We start from the raw sequence: 17,736 nt of genomic DNA, 5'->3' as shown, positions 1-17,736 counted from the left end.
GCTTCCTCATTATCATCATGTCATTCATTTCTATGCCTCATCCAGTCAGTGAACCTGCACTGAATGTGGCAATTCTTAATTCATGTTTGGCAGGGTGACTGATTTTATGTCCATCTTTCTCTCAACAGAGCTATCCCAAGTAACCTAAGCTGGCAACTGGGCACTGGCAAGTCAGTAGCTTAGTGACCCAGGGCTGCTGGGCAATAAGGGCATATACATCCCTCCCACCATTATTAAGAGTCACTGAAGTAGGATGGAGCAGACAAAGTCCTCACTCCACTTTTCAGTGGCAAATACCCATGCTCATTTTCATGATCAACATCATCAGGCCACCTAGAGTCATATTTTTAAACTGTTGCATGACTAGCCCTGCCATAGGGCACAATCTATGATCCATGTTATCCTGTCTTGAGGATACTGTACAACACAATTTATGCCCATAGCAGTTGGTCTATACAACTCTTCCTTTTGTAGGGCTCATAGCTCCATTCTTAGGTTAGTTTGAGATGGAAACACTCAGCATGTTTTTCAAAGGTGGGAGAAATCCCACAGAGACACAGGGAGAACATGCAAATTTCAAACCGGCAGTGGTTGGAGGTCAGGATCAAACCATGTACCTTGTATGTGGTTGGTAAAGACCTTAACCATTATGCCAATCTTGCCCATTTTGTGTATCAGATCTAACATTTATTTGTTTATTTTCATTTGTGAACTGGGATAGTCTGATAGGATTAATATCCTCTTTTTATCAATGTCCTGGGGAGGAAAGCTTTGCAGTCAAAATGCAGTTTACAGTGAACGCTGCATTAACATACAATTTACATACAAAGAATACTGTACTAGTTGATATTTGTAGACTTCACTGACAATACATTTGCAGAAACATTTACTTATTTATTTGAATTTGTTTAACAGGGAAGAACACCAATCAGTTCTGGTCAATTTCAGTCTCAGCCCAGTATCAAAAACTGACCTGATATACAAAATGGGCAAGGGTACAATAATACATAAGTGACAGTAGAATTGTAGAATGGTAGTATAATGCTTTTAATAGTTCATAGGTAAGTACTAATCTAACTGCCCTTGCTGGCCATTTTAAGCCTAGCCAACTTCCCTCAAATGTGAGAATCAAACCCTGTACCTATAAGGCAAGCACATTAACCATTATGTCAACCCCCAACCCCAGCCATTATGTATTAATTTACAGTGTGTTCAATAGCTTCAAAAGATTTTAGAAATTAGAGTAAAATATATTACAGATATAAAAAGGAGCAAATGATCTTAGTGGTTGAGTTAGCATGGGGAGTAGCTAAAGTAGACTAATGTAATGTGACCTGAGGGGTAACAGGTACATCATGCTTTATTAACTAAATGTGATTTTAGTAGAGAATGGAACTTGCAATAAGCAGATGAGTCTTTAATTGCAGGTGGGAGAGACTCTCACCATTTAAGCTCAAGAACTGAGAATGCATAGTCAGAGATATGTAGCACAGAGTGTGGGATTTCTGTTTTAGGGCCATAATGGTTCAAGTTTCTGAGGCTGTATATGGTGGTATGTCTTATTAGTTCTGAAGTTAAAGGAGGGATATTATTTTTATGTAGGAGTTTTTTCCAGTTGTGATTTTAGGAGCAGGCCTGCTCTTTGATTAACTTGGAGCCAGTTTGCCTTGTTTAGTGTTATACAGTGGTTTTCAGTACTTGGTAAGTATGTAATAAGTCTATATATTTTGTTTTCTAGTGTTTGAATAGTGGTAGCTGATATAAGACGGAGGCTGAATTTGAGTTGAGGTTGTAGGATTCCTTTCCCTATTGCAGATCTGATAGAGTATGAGGAAAAAAAGGGGATATGTTTGTGTCCAGAAAAACAGGGGATTCATTTTTTTAAACCTTTTTATTAACATATTTTTCAGTTTGAGCAAAGAAGATAACAAACAGACAGTAATACAATAATTACATATAGAACCATACATAATAAATAACTATTTACGAATACACCTTATGTCCAAGAGAGAAGGAAGGTTGTTAAGTTCATGCTAGAATATGGTCAAATAGTATGTCCCAGTATTCAATAAAGTGAGTGTGGAATTTTGTGTAGGTTAAATATTTGTGTGCAAATAAGTGTTTGATAGCTAGGTGTTTAAATCCATCCCATGAGAGTAGGGATCTGTCTTTCAAGTTGAGTATGATATAAAAGTTGATTAGGGTAAAAAGTGATATTAAGATACATGTCTGTAATTTGGAAAGTTCATTGGGGAGAGGGTATATAATACAGGAAATTTCCAAGATACGGTTGTCTTATCATATCTCATCTTTTCCAGTTGAACTATTAGTGAGCAGGAATGTTTGTGGGAGCATTTACAGCTCAAAAAAATATGAAATAGATCAGCTTTATAGTTGTCATGGTAGGGACAAAGGGGAGAAGTTGAAGGATAGATTTTGTTCAGTATGGTTGGAGGAAGGTAAGCATTGTTGTATATCATGAGTTGGGTATAATTAACTTTTTAAGGGAGATAAGTTTTGAGGTTAGTTGGATGGCCTGGAAGATTTGGTTAGGTGAAATTGATGGATCTAGGTCTTTCCAATAATTTGAGAAAATTATATCCTTTTGAGTTTTGATTGAGAGAATATGTTTATATGAGTTGGAAATCATTTTTCTTTTTAGTGAGAGCAAGTTCCATATAGTTTTGCAGGTTTTTATGTAATTAGAGGTTAAAGTTGGGTCCACTAAGATGTTACGGCAGAAGTCTATAATTTATCTTACAATTATTGTATAATTTTGGGGAGAGTCATTTGAAGTCTCATTTCAGTGATATATTATTTTTAAAAGGAAATATATCAGATAGAGTTATCTCTTTAAGAAGGGGGTATTTATCTAACTTAATCATTTTATTGTTCAATTTAAGTTTAGGGTTGAGATGGATTGGTTGTAAAGTGTAAATGATTGAATAAATTTAAGGATTTGAAAATAATTTGAAGGATAGTTATTTTGTGCTTTATAGATATGTATATTTTAGAATTTTTCAAATTTTCAGTATTAAGGAAGGGGAGGGCTTTGGTGTTGAGGTTGAATGTTTTAATGTAATTATAAATTAGCTTTGTCCATGTGGGGGACCAGTGAGGTGAATTTGGGGTATTGTCAGATATTGCTATTATGCTGTTACTCTTAATAATATCATAATAAAGTTTGAAGTCAGGCAGACCTAAGCCACCCTTGCCTTTGGGAAAAGTTAAGTTTCTGTAACTAATTCTTGTTGATTTGGGGGACCATAGGAATTTGAAGATAAAAGAGTGAAAAGATTTGAAAAATGTGTTGTGGATTGTTATGTTGGAGGCATTGAAAACACAGATAAATCTGGGTAGGATATTCATTTTAATTGTGGCTACTTTATGAATATTAGACCAGAGTTTAGTGATATTATTTAAGTAGAGCTGTTTTGGGTCTTGGTGAAAGGATACTATAGAGAGTGGTTAACTTTGATTTCAGAGGATATAACATAAATGGCAGTTGACAGATGGTGCTAATGGAAAACATAGTTGTTTTTTCTAAGTTTAATTTATTTCTATAAAATATTGATTAGTTATCTATAGAATTCAGTATTTTCTGTAGATCTAAGTTAGGAAGAGAGTAATATAGATTTAGATCATCAGCAAAAGCTGATAGGGCAATTTTAGTATTGAAGAGAGTAGGAATAAGATGGAATGTTTTTGAGTGATTAGTAAAAATAGGTGTTCAATATATAGATTAAATAAATAAGGGGACATTGAGCAACCTTGTCTGGTCCCGTTCTTAATATCAATGCACATTTTTATTAATTTGTAAGATAGTGTGAGCATTAAAATAGAGCGTTTTGATGGCTTATATAAAACTGGGGGAGTATCAAACCTGGGCAGAATGGATAGTAGAAACTCAACATTTAGTCTGTTGAAGGCTTTGGAAGCATCAATGGCCAAGGCATATACTGGGTTGGAGTTATGGTTAGAGAGGGTTATCATGGCATCAAGTGTGAGGGTATGGTCAAAAGTTTGTGTATTTTGACTGAATCATAATTGCTCTGAAGAAACAATACATGAGATAATGGGTTTAATTCTGTTAGCTAGGATTGATGTGAAATTCTTCATATCAAGATTGATTAGAGAAATAGGTCTATAATTCCAAGGATTTTTAAGATCAGAGTTTGATTTAAGATATAAGGATCATTTTGGAGGCATTTAGGTGCACAGGGGATTCATTTTTATGTGTGTTATCAAGATGCGGGTAAAAGTTGAGTAAGGGGTCTAATCAGAGACCATGATACTCAAAAGAGGAGACTTGCCCTAAGAGAAAATTGTTGTGATCATGTATCATTAACGTTTTCATGGATCTGCTGAGCTTTTGTCTACTATTAAAAAGCATCAGTTTAGTTTTGCATGTATTTAATATGCATTTTTAGTAATCACTCACTGATGCAATTGAAGTCAGCTTGTAGATTTGCTGTAAGGAAGTTAGGGAGTGGTCGGACCAGTAGAGGACCATGTCAGCTGCATATAGGAGGAGATGGAGATAAGGAAGATCAAGTGGAAGGTTTACTAATCTATACAGAGATCCACAAATGGGCAAGAATACATCCTTGAGGTACACCTTTGTGTAGTGGAGGGAAGAGAGAGGTGTATGAATTATAGTCCACTGACAAATGGTGGTTTGTCACATAATTTTGGAACCAAGAGATGGTGTCAGCACTAATGCCTACTTCTGAAAGGTGGACATTAAGTGAAGAATGAGTGACTAAGTCAGAAGCTTTGGTGAGGTTCATAACAATTGTACCAGAGATCATGCCTTTGTCCATTGACATGAGAACATCATCAGTCAAAGACCATATAACTGTTGCTGTGCTCCTCCCTGACAAGAAGCCATGTTGTTTTTGTGAGAGAAGGTGGTATTTAATAATATATTCTGTGTGTTGAAAGTAGACAATTTTCTCCAAGATTTTGCACAGGGTTGAGAGGATAGAAATGAGGTGATAATGTGGAGGGAATGTGTTTTTTTTTGTTTAGGCAGTGGTTTTACTATGGCAGATTTCCACATTTTAGACGTGCTACTAGTATTGAGACAAAAATTAAAAATATGTTTTATAGGTTTGTACATTCACATGAGAATACTAGGCTAATGGCTTAAGTGCCCATACAAGCCTAACCAATATAACCCAATTTTACACAATATATGGCCCCTGCGGCAACAGGATGGCATGGATTTGTGCCTGTGCATTGACTGTCTTACATATTGCCCCTTTCCATATGTGACATAGGCAGTACCCCAGGTATAAATTTGCAATTCCCCATCCATTGATCCAAACTGCATTTGAAGAGGGCCAGGAAAGGGCTCTGCTTAATGTGAATAGGAAGCCTGTTCCAAAGAAGGGGTAATCTCTGAGACACATATCTGTCTCTCCAGCATGTTATGTTTGAGTCGCTGACTAAGTTTAGATCCGTAAATTGGGTGACCCTCATGCTGTTTGACTTGCAGATGTTTAGTAGCTCCATCAGGTCTGGATTTGTGAGTGCCATGTAAGTCAGAGATTGGTCATCCCTTAATAGTTGGTAGGAGACAGAGTAATAGGATATGGCTTTTAGTCTAGCTGCATAGTTCATGTTGTTTATACCCCGTATTTTCTTTGTGAAGAACCTCTGAGGTTGCTCCAACTCCTCTAAGTGCTTAGTCAAGCACATGACAAATTGCACATTGTACTCAATTTATTGGTCTAAAGAGGGCTGACTACAGCAGGACTATAATTTCATTGGATCTGGATGCCATACCTTTACTTATAAGTTGAGCCACATAAAAAGATTTCCTCACTACTGTGGAAACATGACGGTCAATGTTCAGACTACCGTCTACCTGTGTATCTAGATCTCTCACCTTTGAGTCTACTGTAAGTGGGGTGTGCTATTGATGTTGTAATTTGCAGGGGTATTTGACTTCCCAAAAAGTATGATACTGCATTATTTTGCATTTAGTTTTAGGCCATGGTTTTGGCACCAATCGTTTGTCTAATCTAGACCCTCCTGAAGGATATCTGCATCATTCAGGGATTCAATGATTGCCCCCAACTTGCAGTTGTTGGCAAAATTTGTCATCCAGATGCCTTCCACATAGGTCTTGACTTCTGAGAAGTATATCCTGAACCAGAGTAGTCCCAGTACTGAGCCCTGTGGCACACCACTGGTAACTGGCCTCTTGCTGGATCTGGATTCCCCCACTTTAACCACATGCATCCTGTCCATGAGCCAACTGGCTATTCATCTAGTGACATAGGGATTTATGCCCAGTTTTGTGAGTTTATTTTTTAATACCCGAGTGGGGAATTTTATCAAATGCCTTGGCCAGGTTAAGATAGGTGGTATGTGCTGTTTTACTGTCATCCACAGCCTTAGTGACTTTGTTAAAGAAATGCATCAGATTCAGTAGGCATGACCTGCCCTTGACAAAGCCAAATTAGTTTGGGGTCTATATTATATCCCTGAATGGCTATTCAGTGAATAGCCATTTGTCAAACACCTATGCAGCAAAGCTGCTCTTCATCAAATGGTGTATTTTAACTAGGGCAAACCAGTGGTTTACCACTGTCTGGAGTTTACCCTTTTCCCCACTGTAGTGTGATCTCAGAGTTGGTATATTTAGTTGAGGGAGTGTAGGAGTACAGCCCCCCACATCGGGGTGTGTGCGGGGCAGGATTTAAATTTTATTTCTATTTGTTGTTGCTCTTCTTTGCCCTACTTCAAATTTGCTGTTCAGTGAAAAGCAGCTTCAATGAATAGTTGTTTGACAAATGACTATTCATTGAATAGCCATTTGATGAAGTGACCCATTGCTTTTAGGGGTGCAATAATGAAGTCACAACAATGGTATATGAACCATGGATGTAAACTGCCCATACCTGAGGGACCTTCCAGCAGTATTTTTCCAGTAATGTGATAATGTATATGGATGAGATCTACAAGAAATAAAGGAGAGGAAGATATTTTGGGTGGGATAAGGAAGCAATTGTGAGGGTTTGTGCAGCACATGTGGGAAGGTCACTAAAGTGTCCATGGAAATAATGGGATGACAAGCTGAAGGAATTACTTGTAGAAGTGTGAGGCAGGTTACAATCTGTGAGGTTACTGACTTCCTTCCAAAATTTCCTAAGGCTGTATGTCAGAGAGCTTTTGAGGTGTATTATGCAATTACTTTTGTGCAGGCAGTACAAATTAGTTATAAACAGGTAAGATAATAAAGGAACAATCTGGGTTTACCTAGTTACATTTGTAGACTCCATGGCCAAATAAAATGATACACATATAAGCATTGACATGGTTTCTTACTTTTACACTCAAATAACAAGTCTTAGATGGTCAGATATGGTTTAAGACCCCATATTCGTGTAGTAATTGTCATATCATTCTACATATAGACTCAGTGTTTTCAGTTTTTCAGAATAAATAGGTTTCATGCATAAACAGATTAATGATATAAAGAGGAATGTTGAAAGACTAGTTTGGAAGTATAGTCAAGATTTTAGTTAGGTGCTACGTTACTTTATTGGAACATAAAAGATATTAGAAGATGCTAAAATATTTATTTAAATAGTTCTAGAAATTGTTTAGCCTCTGTAAGTCACAGTTTCAAAAAATACTTGGTAAATAATGTACTCAGTAAGGTATATAAGATATACCTATTTATATGGTTGCTTTCAAGCTTTGATGGAGAACACTGCCAGCCTTATGTCATACCACTTTCTGTGCTGATCTGGGATATGGTATGATACTGAGACATTAGTGACAGAGTGGTTAATTTGTACTATGATGTGTACCTTTCTCCTTTTTGTCTTTCATAGAGTATTGCAAACTATTAGTAGCAGCACTTAAACACACATAAGGATATGGTGGTTGATTCATTTAGTGAGAAGGGGCCTTGTAGAAGACGAAACTTGATTTTTGAGTTAGCTTACATCAAGATAACACTTTAACTCATTTCTCCTTTAGGTGGAACAGTTTCCACGGTAACCTAAACAAATACAAGAAGAAACTGGAAGGAGCACTGGAGGTTCATGCTTTGATCAGAGAGCTGGATGACATCAAGGAGAGAATGAGTGAGAAAGTAAGTTTTTACTATTTATCTGCTTAAGGAGGTGAATCAGCAACAGAAGGGCAAGCTGTCCACGGAGCTTCCAGTAAAGTGCACTTCACAGTGTAAATAGCTCTGATGTCATGACTTTAAAAATGGTTTATGAATGACCTTTTATCCTAGCCACACTGTACAATGTTGCTTCTTTAAATGTCAATGGCTGTCCTGTGTCTTTAATACTTTATCTTACATGCTTATATTGGGCACTTTATAACATGTTGACACTATTTGGGCATCAGCTATCTAACAACACTGTACTATGCATTATTTACATGATGCCATTTCCTAGGAACTTTGAATGTACAGTGCTAATTGTGATTTTTCAGGCAAGTAAGTATCTGCCACATTAGTGACTGGTTCTTATCTTTCTGGCAAGTAAGTATCTGTCACATTAGTGATGAGTCCTTAAAGCAAAAGTGCCATTATAATCCTTCTGAGAAAGTCATTAGAATGTTCTGTGTAGATTGTGAAAATTAAAATATACAAACACCTTGGGGTACAACAGAGTGAGGAAACGTGGGACCGAATTGTTAAGAGAAGTCTAACTTAACAGACCAGAGATTTTCTTCTTTAATCTTTATGCATCTTTGCAGCTTTTTATTTAAGTAACAGGAGCACAGAGTGATGTTTTAATTCTCTGGCATTGTTATAGGCAGGTCAACATTTTTACTGAACAAATACTAAGTTTATCATTTTTGCTTTTACTAAACTAATGCAAGTTATTAGTCTGACATTTAACAAAGATGCAAGGAAGTTTGTAATGAATGAGCTTTTACCTGTACTAAGTCTCAATATTAGGGATTGCATAGTGCTACAGAATGGCACCTTTCAATTAACAAGAACATTTTGTAAATAATGGGCCCGCTGATATAAAATGTGTATACCCATTAGGTTCACTCATTTCTATTAAGTATATATCATGTTTTCACCTTCTAATATGTATGCCTTCAGCTGAATGAAATTTAAGTGAGATATTGAAAGAAAAGTACAAAACCTATTGCAATGATAATTGAATACACCTCTGGGACTGCTGTAACCCAGTCATTTCTGTAGCATGTCCTACAACTGTGTAATGCCATAGTGTGATAAACTAGTTTGGTAGGTGTTCTAATCCCAGACTTGCCAACTGTGTGTGTGTGTGTGTGTGTGTGTGTGTGTGTGTGTGTGTGTGTGTGTGTGTGTGTGTCTGCCTGAGAAGGGAACAATGCTTTTTAGAATATGCACACTCCTTACAATTAACATACTCAACTTTGGCAAGGGTGTTGATGTCACCCACCTAGAAATACACCTCTGGGACTGCTGTAACCCAGTAATTTCTGTAGCAAAAAGTAACTGCGTAATGCTGTAGTGTGATAAACTAGTTTGGTAGGTGTTCTAATTCCAGATTTGCCAAGTGTGTGTGTGTGTGTGTGTGTGTGTGTGTGTGTGTGTGTGTGTATGTGTGTGTGTGTCTGTCTGCCTGAGAAGGGAGCAATGCTTTTTAGAGTATGCACACTCCTTACAATTCACATTCTCAACTTTGGCAAGGGTGCTGATGTCAGCCACCTAGAAATACACTAATGGGACTGCTGTAACCCAGTAATTTCTGTAGAGTGTCCTGTAACTGCATAATGCTGTAGTGTGATAAATTAGTTTGGTAGGTGTTCTAATCCCAGACTTGCCAAGTGTGTGTGTGTCTGTCTGCCTGAGAAGTGAACAATGATTTTTAGAGTATGTACACTCCTTACAATTCACATACTCAACTTTGGCAAGGGTGCTGATGTTAGCCAGCTAGAAATACACATCTGGGACTGCTGTAACTCAGTAATCTCTGTAGCGCATCGGGTAACTGCATACTGATGGAGTGTGATTTAGAACTGTGGTAGGGTTCCATCCACAACCATGGCAGTTATGTATGTTTTCTGTGTGTTTCAATGTCTGTGTAGAGAGCAATGCATTATAGCCTACTCACTCGCAGGACATTTACAATGCCCTACGTTGGTGATCCTGCTGATGTCATTCCTTGTCAAATACACCTCTGGGGAATGAGTTCCCTAGTAATCCTCGTGGTGCATCGTATAACATCTCCTTGCAATAGTGTGATATAGATCTTGGTCATGGGTTCTATACTCACACATGTCAGTTGTGGATGTATTGTATGTGTCTCACTGCCTGTTTTGTGAGCAATGCATTTTGGGCTACTCACTTGCAGAGAATTTGAAATGCCCTACTTTGGTAACCCTGCTGATGTCATTCCTTGTGAAATACACCTTTGGGGATGGGGTAGCCCAGTAATCTCTGTAGTGCTCATTATAATTGTATAATGCTGTAGTGTGATAAACTAGTTAGGTAGGAGTTCTGTTCCAAGACGTGGCAGTTGTGTGATTGTATGTGTGTGTGTTTGACAGTCAGAGCCAGTGTGGAGGTGGCTGTGAGTGTCTAACCACTGGACATGTTGAGGAGTAGTTTTTGTAGTTTTCCTATATGGTGGCCATATTATATGTCACAATGTCCACTTCCCAAGGATTACAGATTTCAATCAGCCAAGAGACTGTGTTGGCAAGCCATACTCCTACATCTGGCAAAAGGCCTGGTGAACAAAGTAAGCAACCCTACTATTACCCAGAATATGGTCTGAACCCATGTGTCATACACAAACACACTTGCCTAGAAAATCCTGCTATGTTACTAGTACCCTTCACATTGTTGACAGATAGTAGGCATGGTGTGAATGCAGTGGGCACTCAGTTACCTTCTTGATTGCTTAACCTGTGTAGGCTGTGCTTACCCTCATGCAAACAGACTGTAACCCACTCACTACTAATTAAAAGTGCTTACTCCTGCTTACCCCTGTGCTAATTTCTTTAAAAGAAAAGAAAAAAAGGGGTGATAGGAAAGTGGTGAAAAAAGGGGCACAAAGAGGGAAAGACAGTAGGCAAGGTAGCTAGGGATGTGCAGGAAGGGTGTAGGTCAAGGTACATAGCTGTCCATTTCTTCTACAGCAATGGCTATGCATATGCAATAAATTTGGCGGTCCATTTGGACACTCACAACTCTGAGAGAGGTGAGGACAACAATAGTATGTTGTGATGCCAGTAAGAAATGTTTACATGTGTCCAGTGGACACGTGTGCGAAATGGACAACGATGTATGGGGTGTGTTTTTTTTGCAGGAACAGATTACCCTTTTTTTCTTTTACTTTTAGGTGAGAGTGGGATATTGGGGAAGGAGAGTAGGTATGATCCGGGAGGATAGGTTGGGTAGGATGACAGACAAGACAAACAAGATGTGTACAGGGGCGGTATATGACACATGTGGGGGGGAAGCACCTTTGACGGGGAGGGATGTTTGGAAGTCGCAAGCCCATGAGCCCACAAATGGATACAGTGGGACTGAGGTCCCCACCCATGGGCAGTCACCACTGCACCTTCACAGCCCAGATGGTGGCTGTGCTGGGGGCTGTGTAGGAGGGGCAGGCTCACCCTCTAGTTGCATCACTCGACCCTCAAGATGGCATAGGCGGTCTCGAATCTCCCTGTCAAGCTCCCTACGCACCATGGCCCGGACCGTACCATGGGTGACAGGTTCCTGTCCACTCCCACTCCCAGGTTAGGGGCCGAGCCCCATCCCCTGTGGTGGTTCCATCCAAAGGTGGTGCAGGGCCAATGGATGAGGAGGTTCCCAGGCTGGGCCCCAGATGTGCTGGTGCCTGGTGCCATGGCCAGCTGAGGTGGGACAGGTGGGTCCGCTGTGACCGGCATTCCCATACAAGCTATGTTGTAGCATGTTTAAGGCAGATATGGGTTAGTAATAGTCAACAGCATTCACAATTAGTTATAACAGCATGCATAGGTATTCCCATTACCCAGGGCACCAGATATAAAATAGTTGCAGAGCAGGCAGAACACATGCATATATGGGTAAACAGTGGCCATTACAACAACATGCAGGTTTCATTGATGACAACAGGACACCAATATGGGGGTATTTTAACATGGCACATGCATAGAAACAGATGTGAATATTTATAAACCAATAGGACATATGTCCCAACAAAGGTTAGGAGTGTAGACATACCAAATGAGTTGTGTAAATTGGTTATTTTTGGCAATATGGTAGGGATGAGAGAGATAGAGTTCAATTAACAACTAATAAATCCTTGTAGTTTTCACAAAATTCGTAGTCACTGTGGTGGTCTGTCCCTTACATGTATTTTTACACTACCCAATGGTGTTATATTGTACAATAGTATGTTTGTAGATTAGTATGTATGGGACCTGTGTCTTATGTACAGGCTTGACAAGATGCAGGTGTAATGCAACATGTTTTGAGACTGCTGACTGCTGTCATACACTTTGGGTGAGATACTGGGATAACAGGTATGTTTGCATGTACATTCTCTGACTATGTACAAGTCTGACTATCAGTTATGTGTCATTTACAGCTGCCTACATTTCTTGGATCATCAGACTAATTTGTCAGGGGAACAGGGCAAAAGGCAGGTGATGTGGGCCATTTATCAGGACATACTGGGCAGATTGGAACAGTTGAGGGGTATGAATATGCATACCACTTTCTGTATGAGCATTCTAGCATAATCTGTACAGTTGTTAAGTGTATATATGCATAAAGCTTTATTTCTGAACATTCTAGCAAACTGTGTGCAGCTGTGTGGAATGATTATGCATACAACTCACTGGCGCTCTTGGGAATCAAAGCCCTGCTGTGTGTAACAAAAGCATTACAGTTAAGATCACTGTACTCTATGCTATCAGGCAATTGTTGTGAGGCTTTGCAATGTATTTAGTCTAATATGACTGACCTGTTTGCACTTCCAACATTGTTATACAGCACTTCATACATATTTTATCTGCATACCACAGTGTGGGTAACACTGCTTACTACAACAGTACTATTTAATAAATGCAACAGTACAACAACATATGACTGCAGAGTAAACAGAAGCAATGCAGGGGTTACACCTTTATTTGCAGCATATTACACAAATCTGTATACTGGTAAAACACTTTCTGAGGCTCTTACATTTATTTGTTATGACAGTACATGCAGGCTATTTACTAACCTGTCTCGCAAAGCATCCTTTGCAGGCTTCAGTAATGAAGCAATACAAATGTAAAATAGGGACACGGGGAATCTAATTGTGATAGTTCTAGGGACGGGGCTCAACATTCCACTAAGTGCTTGTGTGTTTACTACTTTGATTTTATTTCAGTGTTCGTGGACACTCTTGTATGCTTAGCATACATTTCAGTATCCATGGACACTGAATGAATTGCTTACTATTAGAGGTGGGCTCTAATAGTAAGCTTTATAGGTTGTGCAACTGTGGGGGCATGTTTAAGCCTCTGTTGAGCACTTAAACATGGCCCCTGCACTCGCACACATTTCCTGTGCACATCGAGGGTGCGGCAGTGCACCCTCATAAATATTCATATGGTGCTACTGCACCATCTGTGAGGAGGACGCTCGGCGCAAGGCTAAAACTGTCCTTGCAACGAGCTTCATAAATACCTGGGAGTGTATGCGTGTGAGTATGTTTGTGTGTTTTGGATGTGGCTAATTGTGTGTATTGGGGGAGGGCTGAAAACTTTCTGTTTTTCATATCCTGTTGTGCCTTTTAGTTTTCTGCACTGTTTTCATTAGATGAATTCTTAGATTTCAGTATTTTGAGACAGATTCCTGTGGCTTATTTATCTACTTGTATTCTACTTTGTGTCTCATTATTGATATCCTATCATTCGCCATATCACTATGTCAAAGTCAAAGTAAACTTTATTGTCATTCAGAAATCACACAAGTGCAAAAACTGAATGAAATTCCTTGTCTCTACCTCACTGTACAGACAATGTATAGACTATTTTCATAGACATTTATACATATAACACCTAGCTATTACATCACGAACATGCAGGTAGACAGGCTAATATTGGCCATAATTAGAAACACATTTTAACACTTTTCGAAGTGAACATTTACTTGCACGAGACTTTAGCACTGCACATGTACTATGGGGGTTAACCAAGAAAATTACCTTCTTTTATAGATGTACAGTAGAGCGAGTGAGGCAACAACACCATGATATGAAATGTGCCTTAAATATTTAATAACAACAGAATATGTAATTTCTCTTTATATTTTTAGTGTCAAAGTTCACTAATACTTGATTTCTTCTTGGAATTGGTAGAGTCTGTTGATGCAAGACTTGGACTATGGAAAGGATGTGGAAACTGTGGAAATCTTGATTAGAAGGCATGAAGAAACGGAAAGAGACATTAAAGTGATCCAAGACAAGACTAAGGCTAGTGTACTTCTTAATCTATGTTTTGAATGCCATTACACGGTTAAGCATATGTTTCTGTTGTTGTCCAAACTAAAGTAGTGGAAATGTTCTCAATTATTAAAAATTTGCATTAAAACTCTTTCACCAATGATTTTGACTTCATAGTTTTGCTTTTTTTTCTGTTCAGTGTTTAGTTTAGATCCATAATACTCATATTCATCACTGACAAATGAGTCAATAGCCCCAATTCCAAAAGACATGCTCTCAGTGTAAGTCACCACTTATCCTGAAAGCAGGCTGAGAGCAGTTGTTTTGGAATCTGGTCCCTGTAGTAAGCCTGCTTGTAGACAGCCCTTAAACCAAAGTAAGTCACTTACAATGAGAGCAGGCTGAGAGTAGATAATTTGGAATCTGGTCCCTGTAGTAAGCCTGCTTGTAGATAGACCTTAAACCAAATTAAGTCACTTACAATGAGAGCAGGCTGAGAGTATGTGATTTGGAATCTGGTCCCTGTAGTAAGTCTGCTTGTAGACAGCCCTTAAACCAAAGTAAGTGACTTACAATGAGAGCAGGCTGAGAGTAGATGATTTGGAATCTGGTCCCTGTAGTAAGCCTGCTTGTAGATAGACCTTAAACCAAATTAAGTCACTTACAATGAGAGCAGGCTGAGAGTAGGTGATTTGGAATCTGCTCCCTGTAGTAAGCCTGTTTATAGATAGACCTTAAACCAAAGTAAGTCACTTACAATGAGAGCAGGCTGAGAGTACGTGATTTGGAATCTGGTTCCTGTAGTAAGCCTGCTTGTAGACAGACCTTACAGCAAGAGCAAGACTTTAATCAGGGCAGAGTTACACTGAGTGCAATTCTTTTGGAATCTGGCCTAATACCTTTTATTTATATTGCAGTAGCATGTAGCAGTGGTTTTCCTGCTGTCATGGTGATTTACTCTAGACTGCAACCTACTTTAGGAGAACATTTTCTTGCAGTCCAGACCAAGCTTAGTTTAACTGAAGTAGGATGTATGCAGAATACAAGTGACTGATGTTCCATAATTGCTGTAACATACCCCTAAACATACATGACATTCAACTCCTTTGATTTGTTAACATTGGACTCATTGAAGTGAAGGTGAATGGCCCTTAGGTACCAAAAAATAAATCATGGTTCTTTACAATTGTTTCTTAGTATTTCTGACTATGAGATAATCTTGATCTTATCGGATGACCTTAAATTTCAAAACAATATTTGATATATGCTTTTCTCTAAAATGCTTGGTTATAGCTTAGCTTTTTCGAGGTCTCAATACCTATAGCTATTTGTTTATTTTATTTGGTGCTTTATTAAAAAAAAATATATATATTATTCGACTGAGTAACTAATTTCAATGTGAAGGAAGCTGGTGATTTGACTTACTCAGGCCAGCAAGACATATTACATGGTATGATGTTAGATGGTACAGACAAATGAAAAAGACATATTACATCGTATCACATGTGATGTTACTAACAAAGTCAAAAGTCAAAGTAAACATTATTGTCATTTAGATCTCCACATAGTACAGCTAAATAAAATTATGTTGCTTTGCTCCCAGACTCAAGGGAGCCTGCAGGATTTTTTGCAGGGGGTGCAAACCCGGAGCACTGCTCCAACCCTGCCCCCTTAAAAGCACCACCTCAACCCCGCCCCCTTCACCACCACCATCCACACACACACACACACATTCCAGTATCCCATTACTTGGCTATTTCTCCCCAGTTGCCATAAACACTGTTCAAAACTCTCGGTGTGCATACTGTTTTATGCTTTACTCCTACAATGATTACAGATAATTGGTTTTAATTTACAACTTTTATTTCAAATTTTAGGGCCTCAGGGCCAATAGCCTAGTAACTTCCTATTTTATAGCACAAACACTGATAGACATTTGCTAAACTTAAACAAAGCAATAGTCTTACAATGAAAACAGACTTAGCATTAAAACTTCTCTACCTTTGAAACTCGCATTCACTGAAACAGCACTGAAACCCACATTCAAAGAAAATGCATCTGGCCAGTGGCAGATTAAGTTTACCTTTGGACTACTTTCAAAACATAGGCCCTTTGCACATATTTCAGAACCATGCATAACTGCTTTGATTAATCTTTCTGATTGTATTAATTATAATATATAATAATTGAATTATATCCCTTGTTAATACAGGACCACTTGGAGAGTGTGTTTTATAGTTTTGAACATTTTTTCCAGTAAGCAATGAAACAAAACATATGAACCAATAATCACAAATTGCCCAATTCAAAACATTTCAACCATAAAAGGCCAGTTAAACATCTATCATTACAATCCACCAATATCACTCAATATGCACAATCTCTGCAGAAGTAAAAGTCATCTGAATAATTTCACATTAAAGAGATCTGAAACTGATGGAGAGGTTGTTGCTAGAAAACAGCTTTATATTTCAATGTTTCATCTACCAATTCAGTGCCTGCTCCCCTTAAACAATAAATTGCCTATGTTACATTTAAAAAAATGCTAAGCTTGTATATTGCAATAGGAATAAGTGTCAGCTGGAAACACAGATTCATAGTTACTAGTCATCTCATCCAAAGGAGGACATACTCAGGACTGCAGCACTCCACCCCTTTAAAATACAAATCTACATGCGATGGGAGTACAACCTACAGCCCTCTACATCAGGACGCAAGTATGCTACCTGCTGTGCTACTAAGACTTTTGAAATTCTACACCACACTAGTGATACCATTTATTAAACAAAACAGTTGCACATTTTAAGCAGACTTAGCATGAGCAGTAGTAAACTTCTCTTCCCTTGAAGCTCACAATTCCTTGAAAATAAATTCCACCTGCTAACTCTAAATAGGGCATTTCACTCTCTCTCACACACACATACCTCAGCCTCTGTGAAAATCTGTACAGTTGAGAGGTATGAGTCACACACATACATCCCCCGACCTCCTTAGAAAATGGATAGAACAAAATTGTTTGCATTAGTATGCATTTTGAGGATATGACGTCTAAAATTCAACTTCAGTCTTCAGTGATTTGCCAGAAATAACACAATTTTATGAGAAACAATCTGAAAATATGAGGCAAAAATCTGGATAATTGTGAGGTATGCCCCCCCCCATACACCCCTCCCTCCCTCTTACAAACACACACACACCCTTAGTAAATGGAATCTTTGCATAGAGATTAATCCACACACATGCCCCTTAGTAAATGGAATCTCTGCATAGAGATTAATCCAAACACAATGGACCTTAGAAAAACGGAGCACTTCTGCCTGCACATAAA

The 17,736-nt window shown here is 38.5% G+C and overlaps 1 protein-coding gene across 1 annotated transcript in view; it reads left to right on the top strand.

Moving 5' to 3' along the window:
* The window catches only part of SPTBN5 (spectrin beta, non-erythrocytic 5), a 1,783,454-nt gene that overhangs the window by 1,084,236 nt on the left and 681,482 nt on the right, over positions 1-17,736 (top strand). The window contains exons 42-43 of the mRNA XM_044073536.1: positions 7,999-8,113; positions 14,325-14,438. Of these exons, the coding sequence (XP_043929471.1) occupies positions 7,999-8,113; positions 14,325-14,438 (229 nt within the window). The remainder of the gene's footprint in view (positions 1-7,998; positions 8,114-14,324; positions 14,439-17,736) is intronic.

Source organism: Protopterus annectens, chromosome 6.part0 (genome assembly GCF_019279795.1).
Source record: "Protopterus annectens isolate FY-2018-M chromosome 6.part0, PAN1.0, whole genome shotgun sequence".
Taxonomy (NCBI): Eukaryota; Metazoa; Chordata; order Ceratodontiformes; family Protopteridae; genus Protopterus; species Protopterus annectens.
Note: the sequence above shows the minus strand (reverse complement) of the source record. Positions and strands in the feature narration are given on the sequence as shown.